Consider the following 17,457-nt stretch of genomic DNA (forward strand, 5'->3'; position numbering starts at 1 on the left):
GGTTTGACCTCTGAGCCCCCACCCGCCTGGCACCTGCCACGCCCCCTGACCCCTCAGCCCCAAGGTAATTCTCCACAGCCCTGTGTCAGTCTTCAGGGAAGCAGCTGTCCCCTTTCTTCAGGGAATGGGAGTTCCTTTCTGAGCTGCCTCCTCCCAAGACACTATGAATTCTTCCCGGTGCGGACATTAAGTACATGCGCTAAAAATAATGGTATCAAGGGCGGTACCTTTAACACTGACCCAGGTACTATATCGGGGGGTGGGCGCTAGGAAGGAAGCCCTGAATCCTTTTACAGCCAGTGCCGGGGGTCCGAGGAAGTGGGTGCACAGCGGGCTGACCCCCACAGTTGACCTCCGCCAGCACTTAGTGAGCGGGCCCCAGGTTAACACCTCCCATCTTGAACATGTGCAGGTGTCTCACCCTCACACCAAGCTGCTGAGGATCCCATCCTTCTTCCCGAATCCTGAGGAGTCCCCCTTGCCGTCTGTACCTGCGATAGCCAAATCAGGGTCACTGGACTCAGAACTCTCGGTGTCCCCAAAAAGGAACAGCATCTCTCGGACACACAAAGATAAGGGGCCTTTTCACATACTGAGCTCCACCAGCCAGACAAACAAAGTAGCAGAGGGTCCGAGCCAGGCCCCTGTGCCCGCCTCCGCCTCCACCCGCCTGTTCGGGTTAGCCAAGCCAAAGGAGAAGAAGGAGAAGAAAAAGAAGAATAAAGGAAGCCGCTCTCAGTCCGGTGGTGAGTCGCATGCACCAGCTCTCCCTGCGCCCATGCTGTCCCCGGATCCTGCAGGGCGGGTGGATTTTGGTAGCGTGGGAAGGGTTTAAAAGGTGCCGTTCAGGTGTGTAAAAGCTGAACTGCCACCGCCCAAGCCCAGCTGCTCTGTCTGCGCAGGATGCTGGGGTACGAACTCTCGGGCATCTAGGAACCCACTGTGTGCACGGGTGTGCAAAGGAGACAGCATGGGTGTCGTTTTGGGGGCATCTGTTCCCCAGCTGAGGGACTGAAACTCACTTATGTGAAGATGAAAGTCTTCCCTGCTTCTCTCGGTCTAAGTCTAGTCATCGATACAATAACTAGCACTTGGTGAGCTTTTCCCGAGATCTGATTTAATCCTCCAAGTGGCTGTGTGTGTGAAGTAGGTGATGCCAGCCGGAGAGAAACTAGGGGACGGAAGCTCAGAGAGACCACTGATGTCCCTGCCGGCTCGGAGCTTGGGATTAAATCCCCCTAAATGAGGCTCCCTGTTTGCACATCCCTTTCCCCTAAACCCCCCTCTGTTCCTTCTCGTTAGGATCACTCCCTCCCACCTATGTGGGAGGTCAGAGAAAAGTTTCTGTCTCCAGGCCTGTTTGTGAACAGATCTGACGCTTTGTCAGGTTAAAGGGAGCAGTAGGCGGTGAAGGGTGTCAGAGGACCTCATGCCCAGAACTGGTCAGGGAGACCCTGCGAGTGGGGTCAGGCGCCCACCAGGCCATCATCTGGGTGGAAACTTGGGTTGGGGAGGAAGAAAAGGGAGTATAATGAAAAGGCCAAGTTTTTCTGAAGTTTCACCTTGTGTCCCCTTCCCAGATGGCCCTGCATCAGAAGTGCCCACGGAGGGTGAAGAGATCTTCTGCTGACCCTGCCCTCTGTCCCGGCCCGTGGCTGCCAGCTCCCCACTGTCCTGCCGTTCCTGGGTGTGCTCTCCTACCGTGGACGCCCATGCCAGGAGACCAGGGCCCTGGACCAGGAACAGATGGTCTCGAATGTCAGGGTGGGGTGGGAGGCCCGGGGCTGGTGGCATTGGTGGCGGCCAGCGGCTCCACTGAGGATGTTTCAGTGGTCCGGGCACTGGTTTGGGGCACGTCAGGAACTCCTAAAGGCTGAAAGAGGTTTCCAAATAAGGTCTGAAGTTATCCCTGCCTTTTATTTGGGGGACACAGCAGTCCGACAAGCAGATAGTGGGACTTTGTCCGTGTGCGTACCGGTACCCGTCTGCATGGATGCGTAGGGTCTGCTGGAAGCGGGCACCCTCCGTGGCAGGCGCCGGCTCGGCAATGAAAGTGCTGCCCAGCCTGCTCAGGTAGCGTGTGGGCGCTTGGGGCTCCCCTGGTCCTCTGCGGCGGTTTTCCCAGAACTTTACCCCGTGCACACCTCACCCCTTTTTGCATGTATTTCTCATTTCATTTTGGAAGGGAGGGCGAACGTTTGTGAAAACCAGTGAGAGAAGGTGTGATGTGTTCAAAGAGCATATATATGTACGTGATCTGCACCATCCTGATTTGGGGATTTCAGCTATTTAAAAAAAAAAAAAATCTAATTTCAACATCCAATCCAAAGAAATCCTATTCTGGCTTCCTGTTTTTCCTGCATTGTGACACTTTTTGGTTGTCACTGACCCACAGCCTCCTGGCAACCTCCCAAGGGAAAAGCTACAGCTCCAGCAGCAAGGTTGTCCCCACCCCTGTTACCAGGACAACCGGCTGAGTAGGTTCAGGTGAAGGAGTTCAGCCCGTGTGCAGCAATTTCCACCAGTGTAGACCGAGGGAAGCACTGGCCTAGGTGTGGCTCAGAAACGTTTTCATTCTGTCTTGGGGGCCTCGGCAGAATTTGATCTCTTAAAACCTTTTTCCAGTCTGAAGGTCTGTTGGTTGTTGTAGGTCACCCCTTGAAGGTGCCACAAATGCTGCCTGGTCTTTGTCTTTTCCCCCACCGTGGGTGATCCGTGTCTGCTCGAGGCTCGTCACCAGCTGGTTGGAGCAGGACAGTTCGTGGAGTCCCCTCTGAGGCCCGTGTGCCTGCTGGATTCACTGCTTCCCTGCAGGGGGACAGCCTAGAAAAGTCTGTGCTTTCAGTGCACCCTTTGATTCCTGCTTAGTGCCCCTCAGGGAGCATGGGTCTTAGGACATACTTGTTGGAAAAGCAAAATCTGTAACTTGGTGCTTGTTGATGAATTGCAAGCTGGCCTTGCAGATGGAGATATTTATCTTTCAGTTTATTTGAAAGAGGTCCGCTTTAAAATTTTTAGCTTAGATTTGTTTATTTATTTGTGTGTGTGTGTGTGTGTGTGTTAAGGGTAAACATACCAGCCCAACGGTTTCAGCTCTCCGATCCACGAGGAACTTGATGAGTCAGCAGTGCGGCTCACTCCTCAGTGTCTGTCCAAGTGCCTTGAGGGCCCAAAAGAAAATTAAGGGTTGGGGCAGGCGTCCGTGTCCTTCCCTCCTCCTGCCCCACCTCCCTTCTTTGATCTAGGGTTGTCTTCCTTGCTTGAGAGTCGAGAAACGCCACCTGTGGGTAAGGGTTGGGGCAGGCGTCCGTGTCCTTCCCTCCTCCTGCCCCACCTCCCTTCTTTGATCTAGGGTTGTCTTCCTTGCTTGAGAGTCGAGAAACGCCACCTGTGGGTTACATTTGCCTCTTTCTGTCCTGGAGATCTAGCCTTCAGAAACAGACTCTCAGAACCAAACCAACTAATCTTTTGAACTACGATGTACCCCCCCCCCCAAGACCCTAAGGTAGAGGACTTCCTTGCACCAGCCCATACAGCTCTGAGCTACAGCCCTGCCTGCCACGGTTCTCCTCCGGTCCACATGGAGCCCGGCTGGCTGTCCTCGTCCCCAACTCAGGTTCCCCTCTGGGGCTCCACGTTCCCCCCCCCCCCAGAAGCACTCTGCTGGGGGGAGTGGCCCCGGCGGATGAAGCCTGCGTTCCTGCTCTGTGTCCACATAGGCCAGGCCTCCCCATGTACTCCCCACAGAGTCGCCATGGACACTGGGCTTCTGTCCATTGCTGCCCAGCTCAATGGCGATTTGAAGGTGCCTTTTACTCCCAATCTGCTCGAAGGTTTAAGTTGTTTGGTTGTTTTGGCTGGTGTTTTTTCCAGACCGATTTCACCTGCCCCCGCACCCCAGGAACTCCACTCGGTTGCGTTGTGGTCGGACCAGTGTGGAATCAGAATTGGAAAGTAGCTTCCTGCGTCCACCTGGCCTGCCCTCTCGCACAATGTGGTCTGCAGCACAGAGAGGACTGCTTCCTAAGACCTGTGCTCTGACATGCCTTTCTCCTCTTTCCCCCGTGAAACTGAACTCCGGGGGACGTTGTTGTGCTTGCAGACCTGCCTGGATTGTTGCTGCTTGTGCTGGTGACCTGGAGAGCCGCTCTGGGGCCCGAGTCGTGAGCCCTCGTTTCCTGTGAGAAGGGGTTGTCTGCCAGGGTGGCTCCGACCTGGTGTTCCATTGTGTCCCCCTGGTAGGGTACCACACTTGTCCACCAGGCTCAAGAAAGCAGATGCCTGACGTCGCGTTTAAGTTTGGGGGGACAGATAGAGACAACCAACCAGAGTCTAGTGAATTTCCTGGAAGGAGGCTGCATCCTTCTCGAAACTTCTATCATCTCAGAAGCTGTCATCCCAGGTGGGTGACATGTGCACTTTAACCGCTCTCATCTGTCGGCTTCATTTTTGAGACAATCGGCTATGTTCGTGGAGGTGGGGTAAAAACCTGCAGTTTGCCATAATTCAGCCTTTGCCAACATTCCACTCTCTACCCCCACGAGAGCTGTCTGTGGGGCAGAAGTCCTTATCAAGTTTGGGGGTTGTTTTGTTTTTTGAAAAGGTACGAATCCTACCTTTTTCCCTCTTATGTCTCAGGGTAGCACCACTGAAAGTTGTCCCTTCAAGAATGTTCTCCCTCGTTATCTTGCCTAACCCCTGGTATCAGCACAAAATTTTAAGACCCATGGGGTTTGTTTTACCCTTATGGGGGCAGGTGTTGGTGTGTGGGGGTTTGATAAAGCAGGTTTTGCCTTAAGTGAAGGGTGGAAAATCATACCTTAGAAGCCAGGACTCGGTCCAGGAATTGACGTTCACAGAAGTACTTGGTTTTTCATCCCTTGGTCTCTAAAGTTGCTTTTCCGAAGCCCGTTCTTTCTTCCCGAGGACTTTGGTATTTGCACGGGGCTGCCGTCCACCCCGGTGTTGATGGGTGCACGGTTGTGCCCAGAGGGCAGCCAGGCCCCGCGCAGGGCTTGGAGAGCCTATTCTAGTGAGTGGGCTTCAGTGACCGTAGACAGGGTGGTTTGGAGGGGACCCCAGACGGTGCTGGACTCCCGCCAGTGCTCGGACGCCCTTGGGATTTGGAAGCCCAGAAACATCCCTCAGCTTAGATGGTGGCAGTGGTTGAGAGAGACGTGTGGCCTGCCTGCCTTCCGGTTCCCAGCCCAGCGCGTCGTTCTCGCTGATCTGCAGACAAAAGAGGAGGGTTGCGGTTTGTGTCTTGATTTTTCTTCCAGCGTAGCCTAACATTCCTAGTCACCCAGGAGCTTTGGAATCTACCACCTGCTGGCCAGGTTTTAGAAAGTATTTTCATGCTGCCATAAAAGGAAAAAAAAAAAATAGGAAGGGGGGGAAAAAAAGGCTTTTCTTTCGTTGTATCATCTAATTTAATTTGTGCAAAGATTGACAGGCCTTGAATTACTTCTCCATCTCGCTAAGGTTCAAAGCCGGGCAAACCCAACTGGCTAAAGTCCTCCGGCCACAGACCCTGACAACCTGCTCCACACACCCAGCCAAGCCCGGCCTGTGCTGGGGGCACCTCGCTGCTGTCCAGCAGAGGGCGCTGCCCCCCAACGCGGCCTCTTCCCCCCAGAGACTCCCCCAGCCTGAGCTCTCCTGTCTCTTGCAGCCACCTGACAGGGAGCCGCCCGGTCAGCTCGCCCGTGGTCACGGTTTAGCCTGTGGTTTTCTGTGTCCTTACCTGCCGGGGGCGCGGGGGGACGCCCAGATATGCAGGAGGCCGACCCCCGTACACCTTATACCTCTGCTTCTGTTGTTTTCAGATGCTATACGAACATTTCTATGCTAGATTCTTTGAAATACAAAGGGGTTAAAACCCAGATGCTGTATATTAATTTGTAATTATGTATAAAGTAAAACAGTTTTAAACTGTAAAAATTTTTTTTCAGTGTGTTTTCTGGGATTTTGCCACAACATACTGGCTTTGTATTTTATTTATCTTCCTTTCTAGTTATTGGCTTCAGACTCTACTTGTAAAGTCCCCTCCACCCTTTCAAAAAAATAAATGTCCCTTAAGTCTCAATTGTTGCTGTATTGTATTTCTCTGTGGGCTTCCTGGAGGGAGTGCCAAGATACTCTGGGCTCCTGGTAAAGGGGTACCCCCTACCCTACGGAGAGCCTTCTCCCCAGGGTGCCTGGATGGCTACTTTGGTTAAGCGTCCAAGTAATGCTCAGTTTTGGCTCAGGTCATGATCTTATGGTTCATGAGTTTGAGCCCCATGTTGGGCTCTGTGCTGATGGTGCAGAGCCTTCTTGGAATTCTCTCTCTCTGCCCCTCCCCTGCTTATACTTCTTCTCAAAAAAAAAAAAAACAAAAAACAAACCTTCTCCCCAAAGGGAATTTGTGTTTCTAACATACCTCTAGGAACAGAAGTTGGGAAGATTCCATAAGTGTTCAGTGGTTCCTCGGAGACATTTTCCTGGGGCCCAGAGGCAAAACCCCAGGGGGTAACTGACCAGCCCTGAAGTCATGGGGTTTGTGTCTGGAGTCAAAATTATTTCCAGTTAAATCAGTGCAGCAAAATTGCCCTTTGCTATAGATTTTACTCTGTAAAAAGTATTAGTTTGCCTGCCTTTGACAACTTTCTCCACCCCGTACCAGCCCCCAGGACGACTTGCAAGGACAGCAGCAGGACAGACTCCATGAAATGTAGGAAAGAAGCCGTATCAAAAACCGTAGGGAAGGGAGAGACACTGCCCGGAGCTACATAGACCACAGACATCCACGGGAGGGAGGGAAACAGACTGTCGCACCAGGGAGCCCACATGGGGAGGACGAGTCCCCATAACGTTTTGCTTTGAAAACCAGAAGGGCCTGAGCCCCCTCCCTTAAAGAGACAGCACAACAAACAGCCCACGGAGATACAGTGTAGAGGGAGCAGTTTGAAACCGCCTGAGACAAACGGGAGAGGGAGAGTTACTATCTGAGTGTCTGCAGGAGGGGCAGAGATCACGGGGAGACTCATCCAGGAAGTCTCATCCACAAAGGAGCTGGCAGGTGCCATTTCCCTCCCCTGCCCCCAGCATCAACACACACACACACCTGCAGGAACCACCACACCGATAATTCATTAATTTGCTAAGACCCTGCCTCACCTCCCCCTGCACGTGGGCAGACCCACCCCCTGCAGCCAGGCCTACCTCAGTCCTGGCGCTGCAGGCCCCTCCCCCAGAAGGCCCATGCCAGCCTTGCCGACGCTACGTCTTGCCCACACCCTCCAATATACTTGGCGGGAGCCCACCCAAAGCAGTGCCGCAAGCCTCACAGTGTGTAAGCAGCACGTACGTGAGCCAGCACCACTCGGGAGACTCCTACCCCAGGGAGAGGGAAACACAGCCACACACACGCGCACACACACGCACAGACTGCAGCCCTAGCAGTGGGTGGGGGGCAGACATCTGGTCTGACTCAAGCCCACGGCAGCCGCAGACTGGCCCGTTAGCAGCACGGGGACCAAACCCTGCCCGCTGCAGGTGATTGAACTGAAAAGAGGTTCAGCCACAACAGCAGGGTGCATGCAACACACACAGGAGACACCCCGGAAGCACCAGGTCCTGGAGAAGAGGGGACATTGCACTGCGGGGCACCACGGGACCTCTTCCCTCACAAGGCCACTACTTTCAAGAGCAGGAGGTGTAGCTGACTTTCCTGACCCATAGAAACAGAGACTTAGACAACATGAGGAAACAGAGGAGTTTGCCCCAAATGAAAGAACAGACAAGACCACAAGAGACCTAAGCCAAGCAGAGAAAAGTAATATGCCTGATAGAGAATTTACAGTAATGATCGTAGAGGTACTCACAGGACTTAAGAGTGGAGGATCTCACCGAGGTCCTTGGCAAACAGAAAACATAAAAAAAGAACCAGAGATGAAGAACTCAATAAATGAACTTAAAACTCCACTAGATGGAATAAATAAACTAGAGGAATCAGAAGAACAGATCAGCATCCTGGAGGATTGTAATGGAAAGCAATCAAGCTGAGCAAGTGAGAGAAAAAAACAAAGTAAAACTAGACTTAAGGAATTCAGTGATTCCATCAAGCATAACGACATTCACATTTCTCGGGACCTAGAAGGACAAGACAGAGAATAGGGGTCAGAAAATTTACTTAAGTAACAGCTGGAAACTTCCCAAATCTGGGGAAGGAAACGTATCCAGATCCAGGAGGCACAGAGAGCCCCCCACAAAATCGACTCAAGGAGAGCCACACCAAAACATACAGTAATTAAAATGACTAAAAGTAGTGATAAAGACCATGGTAAAAGCAACAAGAGAAAACAGTTACACACAATGGAAACTCTATTAGGCCATCTGCAGATTTTTCAGCAGAAACAGTGGGGACTAGAAGGGAGTGGCATGATATATTCAAAGTACTAAAGGAAAAAAAATCTGCAGCCAAGAATATTCTAGCCATCAAGTCCATCATCCAAATAGAAGGAGAGATAGAGTTTCTCAGACAAAAACTAAAGTAGTTCATGGCCACTAAACCAGTCCTAAAGAAATATTCTAGAGGATTCTTTGAATGTAAAGGAAAGACCCTAAGTAGGAGTAAGAAAAGTAGGAAGCACAAAAGCAGTAAAAGTAAATCTACCCATAAAAACCAGTCAAGGGACTCAAAATAAAAAGATGCAAAGTCATGACAGACACCATATACCTAAAATATGAGGGGGAGAGGAGTAAAGAATGGGTTCAAACTAAGTGACCATCTACTTAATATAGACTGTTACATGCAGAAGGTACAAAGCTAATGGTAACCACAAATCAAAAACCACTAATAGATACGCAAAGAAATCCAAATATATCACTAAATAAAATCAGTAAACCATAAAAGGGAGCAAGACAGGGCCAAAGATAAAATACAAAAACTACCACAAGTAACAAAATGGCAATAAATATATATCTATCAATAATTATTTTGAATATAAATGGATTCAACACTCCAATCAAAAGATACAGGGTAAGAGTAGATTTAAAAAAGACTCATCTATATGCTGCCTACAAAAGACTCATTTCAGACCTAAAGACATCTGCAGATTGAAAGGGGATAGGAGTGCGTGGGTGGCTCGGTTAAGTGTCCAACTCTTGATAGCTCAGGTCATGATCTCACAAGTTCATGGGTTCAAGCCCCATGTCGGCCTCCATGCTGACAGTGCAAAGCCTCCTTGGGATTCTCTCCCTCTCTTTCTGCTCCTCTCCCACTCATGCTCACTCTCTTGCTCTCTCAAAATAAATAAATAAACTTAAAAAAAAAAAAAAGAAAGGGGACAGAGAGACATTGTTCATGCAAATGGATGTCAAAAGAAAGCCAGAGTAGCAATACTTAACGTTGACAAAATAGACTTTAAAATAAAGGCTGTAACAAGACACAAAGAATGACACTACATAATCATAAAGGGAAGAATCCAACAAGAAGATACAACAATTGTAAATATTTATTCACACAACTTGGGAACACTCAAACGCATAAAACAGTTAATAACAAACATAAATGGAATAATTGATAGTATTATAATAACAGTAAAAGACTAACACCCCACTTATATCAATGGACAGATCATCCAAACAGAAAATAAACAGAAGCCATGGCTTTGAATGACACACTGGACCAGACTGGATTTAACAGATATATTCAGAATATTCCATCCTAAAACAGCAGAATACACATTCTTTTCAAATGCACATGTAACGTTCTCCAGAATAGGTCACATAGTAGGCCACAAAACAAGTCCCAACAAACTCAAAAAGTTCAGTCATACCATGCATCTTTTCTGACAACAGTGCTGTGAACTACAACCCCCCCCCCCACACACACACACATCTGGAAAGACCACAAATACATGGAGGTTAAATAACGTGCTACTAAACAATGAATGGGTCAACCAAGAAATCCCAGAGGAAATCAAAACATACATAAAGACAAATGAAAATGGAAACACAATGGTCAAAAATCTTTGGGATGCAGCAAAAGCAGTCCTAAGAGAGAAGTTTTTAGCAACACAGGCTGACCTCAAGAAGCAAGAAAAATCTCAAATAACCTAACCTTTCACCTAAAGGAGCTAGAAAAAGAGCAAACAAAACGCTAAACAAGAAAAGGAAATAAAGATTTAAGCAAAAATAAATAATAGAAACTACAAATAAACAATAGAACAGATAAACAAAAGTGATCAACCTCTAGCCAGAAGAGAGAGAGAGAGAGAGAGGGAGGGAGGGAGGGAGGGAGGGAGAGGGAGAAAGGACTCAAACAAAATCACAAATGAAAGAGAAGTAACAACAAACACCACAGAAATAGAAACAACTCTAAGAGAATATTATGAAAAACTATATACCAACAAATTGGACAACCTAGAAAACAATGGATAAATTCCTAGAAACATATAACCTCCCAAAACTGAATCAGAAAGAAACAGAAAATTTAAACAGACCGATTACCAGCAATGAATTTGAATCAGTAATCAAAAACTCTCAACAAACAATTTCCTAGGACCAGATGGCTTCACAGGTGAATTCTACCAAACATTTAAAGAAGAGTTCATGGGAGATCCAACATGGCAGAGAAGTAGGGGGATCCGCAGTTCCCTTGTCCCTCAAACACACCAGTGTTGGGGCGCCTGGGTGGCGCAGTCGGTTAAGCGTCCGACTTCAGCCAGGTCACAATCTCGCGGTCCGTGAGTTCGAGCCCCGCGTCGGGCTCTGGGCTGATGGCTCAGAGCCTGGAGCCTGCTTCCGATTCTGTGTCTCCCTCTCTCTCTGCCCCTCGCCCGTTCATGCTCTGTCTCCCTCTGTCCCAAAAATAAATAAACGTTGAAAAAAACAAAACAAAACAAAAAAAAAAAACACACCAGTGTTGAGGCTAAAGGACTTTGAATTCCAAGAGTCCGGGCTGCAGAGTGACAGAGACATCTCCAGGGGCCCACGGGGACAACCTGGTGGGCCATAGGTGTATGATTGTGAACTGGGAGAGATAAAACAGGTGGCATAGGCACAGATGGGAGGGATTCCCTTCTGCAGAGAGACAAAGAGAAAGAGAGGCTGGGGAAGTATAGGACTGTATCTGAACTAGAGAAAACCCACGGACTGGGATGGACAAAGATCCAATCTCTAACTGCGGGGCTTTCTCGGGACTGGGTCCGGCTGCCCTGTTCGTGCGCCTTGGGAGGAGGGGAGCCAGCCCCGGGTTTGATACCTAGGTCAAGGGCATAGTCTGCAGGGAGAGAAAGCGGTCATCCACCTGGAGTGCTGTGGGAAGAAGGTATATAACCATTCAAAGGACAAGGACTGCCTGTGTCCACCAGCCAGAGGTCATATATCGGCAGCACAGAGGGGCTTTTCCCTGAAACCAGGGTGTACAGAACGGGACCCTTTAAGACATTGGGGTTTACATCCCAGCTGAGCGCCAGGGAGGTGTGGGCGTCAGCAGAGAGGGACAAACCACCTCGTTTGCGACTGCAGCACAGTGAGAACGACCTGAACAGAGTGGTTTGGGACACCCCGTCCATGGAGGAGAGACTGGGGTGTCACCATTTTTCTCCCAATCACCAATAAGGTGGGACCTCAGGGAACTGACCGCGGGGCCACAGGGGAGGCAGGACCCGACCACACCAAGCCACGCCCCTCCACACCTGCTAACTGCGGATCTACTGGGGCGGGATCGACTGGGATGAACAAAACGCCTCCTCCAGACCAGCGCTGCCACTGCTTCCAAGGCCCCTAGCGGTTTTGCATTTCCTGATTTAATTCTTGGACAATTTTTGTTATATATATGGGGTTTTTTTCTTCCTTTTCTCCTTCTTATCTCTTCCCTCCTCTAGTCTGGCTATTCAGGTTGTTGGTTTGTTTAAGCAGACATTATATATATATATATATATATATATATATATATATATATATATTTAATCTAATCTATATAAACCTTTTCTATATCTCTTTATTTTCCTCTCTCTCTCTCTCTCTCTCTCTCCCTTTCTGGATTAAGCCATATTGTTTCTCTGGTCAATTTTCTTTTCTTGTTCCTCACCCCTGTCATTTCTCTCTTTGTATGGGATAAGGCCTCTTCCATCAACACTGCCCCCACCTCATCATTTTTTTGTTGTTGCTGGTGTTTTGGGGGGCTTTTTGTGGGTTTTTTTTGTTTTTGTTTTGTTTTTTGTTTGTTTTCTTTTCCAGGGCTACTTCAATGAACAAATCAAAGCACACCTGGTGGAGGGTCCAAAACATCACTACAAGGAGGGAGATAAAGCAACCAGAGACACAACAAAAGAGAGAAAGTAACACACTCCAAAAAACACTTCCTGAAGGGCCAGGCCCTGGACAACGTATGACCCCTCTTTACTATAATAGTGGTCGCAGGTGCAGGACACATAACAAGCTTTTAAAACACATAAAGGACAGGGGCGCCTGGGTGGCGCAGTCGGTTAAGCGTCCGACTTCAGCCAGGTCACGATCTCGCGGTCCGTGGGTTCGAGCCCCGCGTCGGGCTCTGGGCTGATGGCTCAGAGCCTGGAGCCTGTTTCCGATTCTGTGTCTCCCTCTCTCTCTGCCCCTCCCCCGTTCATGCTCTGTCTCTCTCTGTCCCAAAAATAAATAAACATTGAAAAATAAATAAATAAAAATTAAAAAAAAAAATAAAACACATAAAGGACAGAAAACTAACCAAAATAGCCAAAATGACGAAACGGAAGAATTCTCCTCAAAAGAAATCCCAGGAAGAAATTACAGCTAAAGAATTGATCAAAACAGATATAAACAATATATCTCAACAAGAATTTAGAATAATAGTCATAAGATTAATCACTGGGCTTGAAAAAAGCATAGAAGACATAAGAAAATCTATTGCTACAGAGATCAAGGAACTAAAAAATAGTCATGATGAATTTAAAAATGCTGTAAATGAGGTGCAAAATAAACTAGAGGTGGTGACAGCAAGGATTGAAGAGGCAGAGGGGAGAATAAGTGAAATAGAAGATGAAATTATGGGAAAAGATGAAGCTGAGAAAAAGAGAGATAAAAAAATTTCTAGACCATGATGGGAGAATTAGAGAACAAAGTGATTCAATGAAATGTAATAATATCCATATCATAGGAGTTCCAGAAGAAGAGAGAGAGAAAGGGGAAGAAGGTGTACTTGAACAAATCAGAGCTGAGAACTTCCCCAATCTGGGGAAGGAAACAGACAATGAAATCCAGGAAGCACAGAGAACTCCCTTCAGACGTAACTTGAATTGATCTTCTGCATGACATATCATAGTGCAACTGGCAAAATACAAAGATAAAGAGAGAATTCTGAAAGCAGCTAGGGACAAATTGGCCTTAACCTACAAGGGTAGACACATAAGGGTGGTAGCAGAACTATCTACTGAAACTTGGTAGGCCAGAAGGAGTGGCAGGAAATATTCAATGTTCTGAATAGGAAAAATATGCAGCCAAGAATCCTTTATCCAGGAAGGCTGTCATTCAGAATAGAAGGAGAGATAAAGGTTTTCCAAGACAAACAAAAACTGAAGGAGTTCATCACCACTAAATCAGCCCTACAAGAGATCCTAAGGAGGACTCTGTGAGTGGATGCTGCAAAGATCATAAGGGACCAGAGACACCACTACAAGCATGAAACCTACAGATAGCACAATGAGACTAAATCAATATCTTTCAGTAATAACCCTGAATGTAAATGGACTAAATGCTCCAATCAAACATAGGGCATCAGAATGGATAAAAAAACAACCCATCTATTTGCTGTCTACAAGAGACACGTTTTAGACCTGAGGACACCTTCAGATTGACAGTGAGGGGATGGAGAACTAGCTATCATGCTACTGGAAGTCAAAAGAAAGCTGGAGTAGCCATACTTATCTCAGACAAACTAGACTTTAAATTAAAGGCTGTAACAAGAGATGAAGAATGGCATTATATAATAATTATGGGGTCTTTCCATCAAGAAGAGCTAATAATTATAAATGTTTATGAACCCAATTCGAGGGCACCCAAATATATAAAAACAATCACAAACATAAGCAATCTTATTGGTAAGAATGTAGTAATTGCAGGGGACATTAATTCCCCACTTACAACAGTGGACAGATCATCTAGACAGAAAATCAATACAGAAACAATGGCCCTGAATGATACACTGGACCAGATGGACTTGACAGATATATTCAGAACTTTCCATCCAAAAGCAACAGAATACATATTCTTCTCGAGTGCACATGGAACATTGTCCAAGATAGATCACCTACTGGGTCACAAAATAGCCCTCAATGAATATAAAAGAGCTGAGATCATACCATGCACATTTTCATATCACAATGCTATGAAACTTGAAATCAACCACAGGAAAAATTTGGAAAACCTCCAAATGCATGGAGGTTAAAGAACATCCTATTAAAGAATGAATGCGTCAGCAAGGCAATTAAAGAAGAAATTTAAAAATATATGGAAACAAATGAAAATGAAAACACGACAGTCTGAACTCTTTGGGATGCAGCAAAGGCAGTCCTAAGAGGAAAATACATTGCAATCCAGGCCTATCTTGAGAAACAAGAAAAATCCCAAATATAAAATCTAACAGCACACTTAAAGGAAATAGAAGCGGAACGGCAAAGAAACCCCAAGGCTAGCAGAAGAAGAGAAATAATAAAGATCATAGCAGAAATAAACAATATAGAATCTAAAAAAACAGTAGAACAGATCAATGAAACCAAGAGTTGGTTTTTTGAAAAAATATACAAAATTGATAACCCCCTAGACAGACTTCTCGAAAAGAAAAGAGAGGGCACCCAAATAGATAAAATCATGAATTAAAATGGACTTATCACAACCAATCCCTCAGAAATACAATTATCAGAGAATACTATGAAAAATTATATGCCAACAAACTGGACAACCTGGAAGAAATGGACAAATTCCTAGACACCCACACACTACCAAAACTCAAACGAGAAGAAATAGAAAATTTGAACAGATCCATAACTAATGAAGAAATTGAACCAATTATCAAAAATCTCCCAGCAAATAAGAGTCCTGGGCCAGATGGCTTCCCAAGGGAATTCTACCAGACATTTAAAGCAGAGTTAATACCTATCCTTCTCAAGCTGTTCCAAAAAAATAGAAATGGAAGGAAAGCTTCCAGACTCATTCTATGAAGCCAGCATTACCTTGATTCCCAAACCAGACTGAGACCCCACAAAAAAAGAGATTTATAGGCTACTATCCCTGATGAACATGGATGCAAAAATTCTCAACAAGATACTAGCAAATTGAATTCAACAGCATACAAAAAGAATTATCCACCATGATTAAGTGAGATTCATTCCTGGGCTGCAGGGCTGCCTCAGTATTCACAAATCAATCAGTGTGATTCATCACATTAATAAAAGAAAGGATAAAAATCATCTGATCCTGTCAGTAGCTTCAGAAAAAGCATTTGACAAAATACAGCATCGTTTCTTAATAAAAACCCTCACGAAAGTCAGGATAGAAGGAACATACCTAAACATCATAAAAGCCATATATGAAAAGCCCACAGCTAATACCATCCTCAATGGGGAAAAACTGAAAGCTTTCCCCCTGAGATCAGGAACATGACAAGGATGTCCCCTCTCACCACTGTTGTTTAACATAGTGTTGGAAGTCCTAGCAGCAGCAATCAGACCACAAAATGAAATAAAAGGCATCAAAATTGGCAAAGAAGAAGTCAAGCTTTCACTTTTGGCAGACAACATAATACTCTATGTGGAAAACCGGAAAGACTCCACCAAAAAGGCTACTAGAATTGATACATGAATTCAGCAAAGCCGTAGGGCACAAAATCAATGCACAAAAATTGGTTGCATTTCTATACACCAACAATTAATCAACAGAAAGAGAAATCAAGAAATTGATCCCATTTACAATTGCGCCAAGAACCATAAAATACCTAGGAATAAACCTAACCAAAGATGTAAAAGATCTGTATGCTGAAAACTATAGAAAACTTATGAAGGAAATTGAAGAAGATACAAAGAAATGGAAAAATATCCCATGCTCATGGATTGGAAGAATAGATATTGTTAAAATGTCAATACTACCCAAAGCAATCTACACATTCAATGCAATCCCAATCAAAATTGCACTGGCATTTTTCTCAAAGCTAGAACAAACAACCCTGCAATTTGTATAGAACCACAAAAGACCCCGAATAGCCAAAGTAATACTGAAAAAGAAAATGGAAGTGGGAGGCATCACAATCCCAGACTTTAGCCTCTACTACAAAGCTGTAATCATCAAGACAGTATGGTATTGGCACAAAAACAGACACATAGACCAATGGAATAGAATCAAGAACCCACAATTGGACCCCAAAACGCATGGCCAATTAATCTTTAACAAAGCAAGAAAGAGTATCCAATGGAAAAAAGACAGTCTCGGGGCACCTGGGTGGCTCAGTCGGTTGAGCGTCCGACTTCAGCTCAGGTCATGATCTCACGGTTCACGAGTTCGAGCCCCGCGTCAGGCTCTGTTCTGATGGCTCAGAGCCTGGAGCCTGCTTCAGATTCTGTGCCTCCCTCTCTCTCTGCCCCTCCCCCACACATATTCTGTCTCTCTCTCAAAAATAAATAAAAACATTAAAAAAAGTTTCTTAAAAAAGAAAAAAGACAGTCTCTTTAGCAAATGGTCCTGGGAGAACTGGACAGCAACATGCAGAAGAATGAAACTGGACCACTTTCTTACACCATACACAAAAATAAACTCAAAATGGATGAAAGACCTAAATGTGAGACAGAAAACCATCAAAACCCTAGAGGAGAAAGCAGGCAACAACTTTTTGACCTCAGCCCCAGCAATTTCTTGCTCGACACATCCCCAAAGTCAAGGGAATTAAAAGCAAAAATGAACTATTGGGACCTCATCAACATAAAAAGTTTCTGCACTGCAAAGGAAACAATCAACAAAACTGAAAGGCAATCGACAGAATGGGAAAAGATATTTGCAAATGACATATCAGATAAAGGGTTAGTATCCAAAATCTATAAAGAACTTAACCAAACTCAAGAACCAAAAAACAAATAATCCAGTGAAGAAATGGGCAGAAGACATGAATAGACATTTTTCCAAAGAAGACATCCAAATGGCTAACAGACACATGAAAAGATGCTCAACTTTGCTCATCATCAGGAAAATACAAATCAAAACCACAACGAGATACTACCTCACACTGATCAGAGTGGCTAAAATTAACAACTCAGGAAACACAGATGCTGGTGAGGATGTGGAGGAACGGGAACCCTCTTGTACTGTTGGTGGGAATGCAAACTGGTGCAGCCTCTCTGAAAAACAGTGTGGGGATTCCTCAACAAATTAAAAACAGAACTACCCTACAACAAATAATAGCACTACTAGGAATTTATTCAAGGGATA

At 46.0% G+C, this 17,457-nt stretch overlaps 1 protein-coding gene and 1 long non-coding RNA gene across 12 annotated transcripts in view; one reads left to right on the forward strand and one right to left on the reverse strand.

Moving 5' to 3' along the window:
- The window catches only part of AKAP13 (A-kinase anchoring protein 13), a 332,086-nt gene extending 329,064 nt beyond the window's left edge, over positions 1-3,022 (forward strand). For all 11 annotated transcript variants that reach the window (XM_047086632.1, XM_047086628.1, XM_047086631.1 and 8 more), the window contains 2 exons: positions 413-746; positions 1,581-3,022. In XM_047086632.1, coding sequence (XP_046942588.1) covers positions 413-746; positions 1,581-1,630 — 384 coding nt within the window. In that variant the 3' untranslated portion in view covers positions 1,631-3,022. The remainder of the gene's footprint in view (positions 1-412; positions 747-1,580) is intronic.
- On the reverse strand, positions 2,973-4,037 carry LOC124517283 (uncharacterized). The gene is made up of 2 exons (XR_006963406.1): positions 3,389-4,037; positions 2,973-3,281 (listed from the first exon to the last, which is right to left on the reverse strand). It is a non-coding gene; the product is annotated as an uncharacterized LOC124517283 (long non-coding RNA).
- Between the last annotated feature and the right edge of the window lie 13,420 nt (positions 4,038-17,457).

Source organism: Lynx rufus, unplaced genomic scaffold (assembly GCF_022079265.1).
Source record: "Lynx rufus isolate CCGP_SWC_20201006 ecotype Redwood Valley unplaced genomic scaffold, mLynRuf1.p SCAF_21, whole genome shotgun sequence".
Classification (NCBI taxonomy): Eukaryota; Metazoa; Chordata; class Mammalia; order Carnivora; family Felidae; genus Lynx; species Lynx rufus.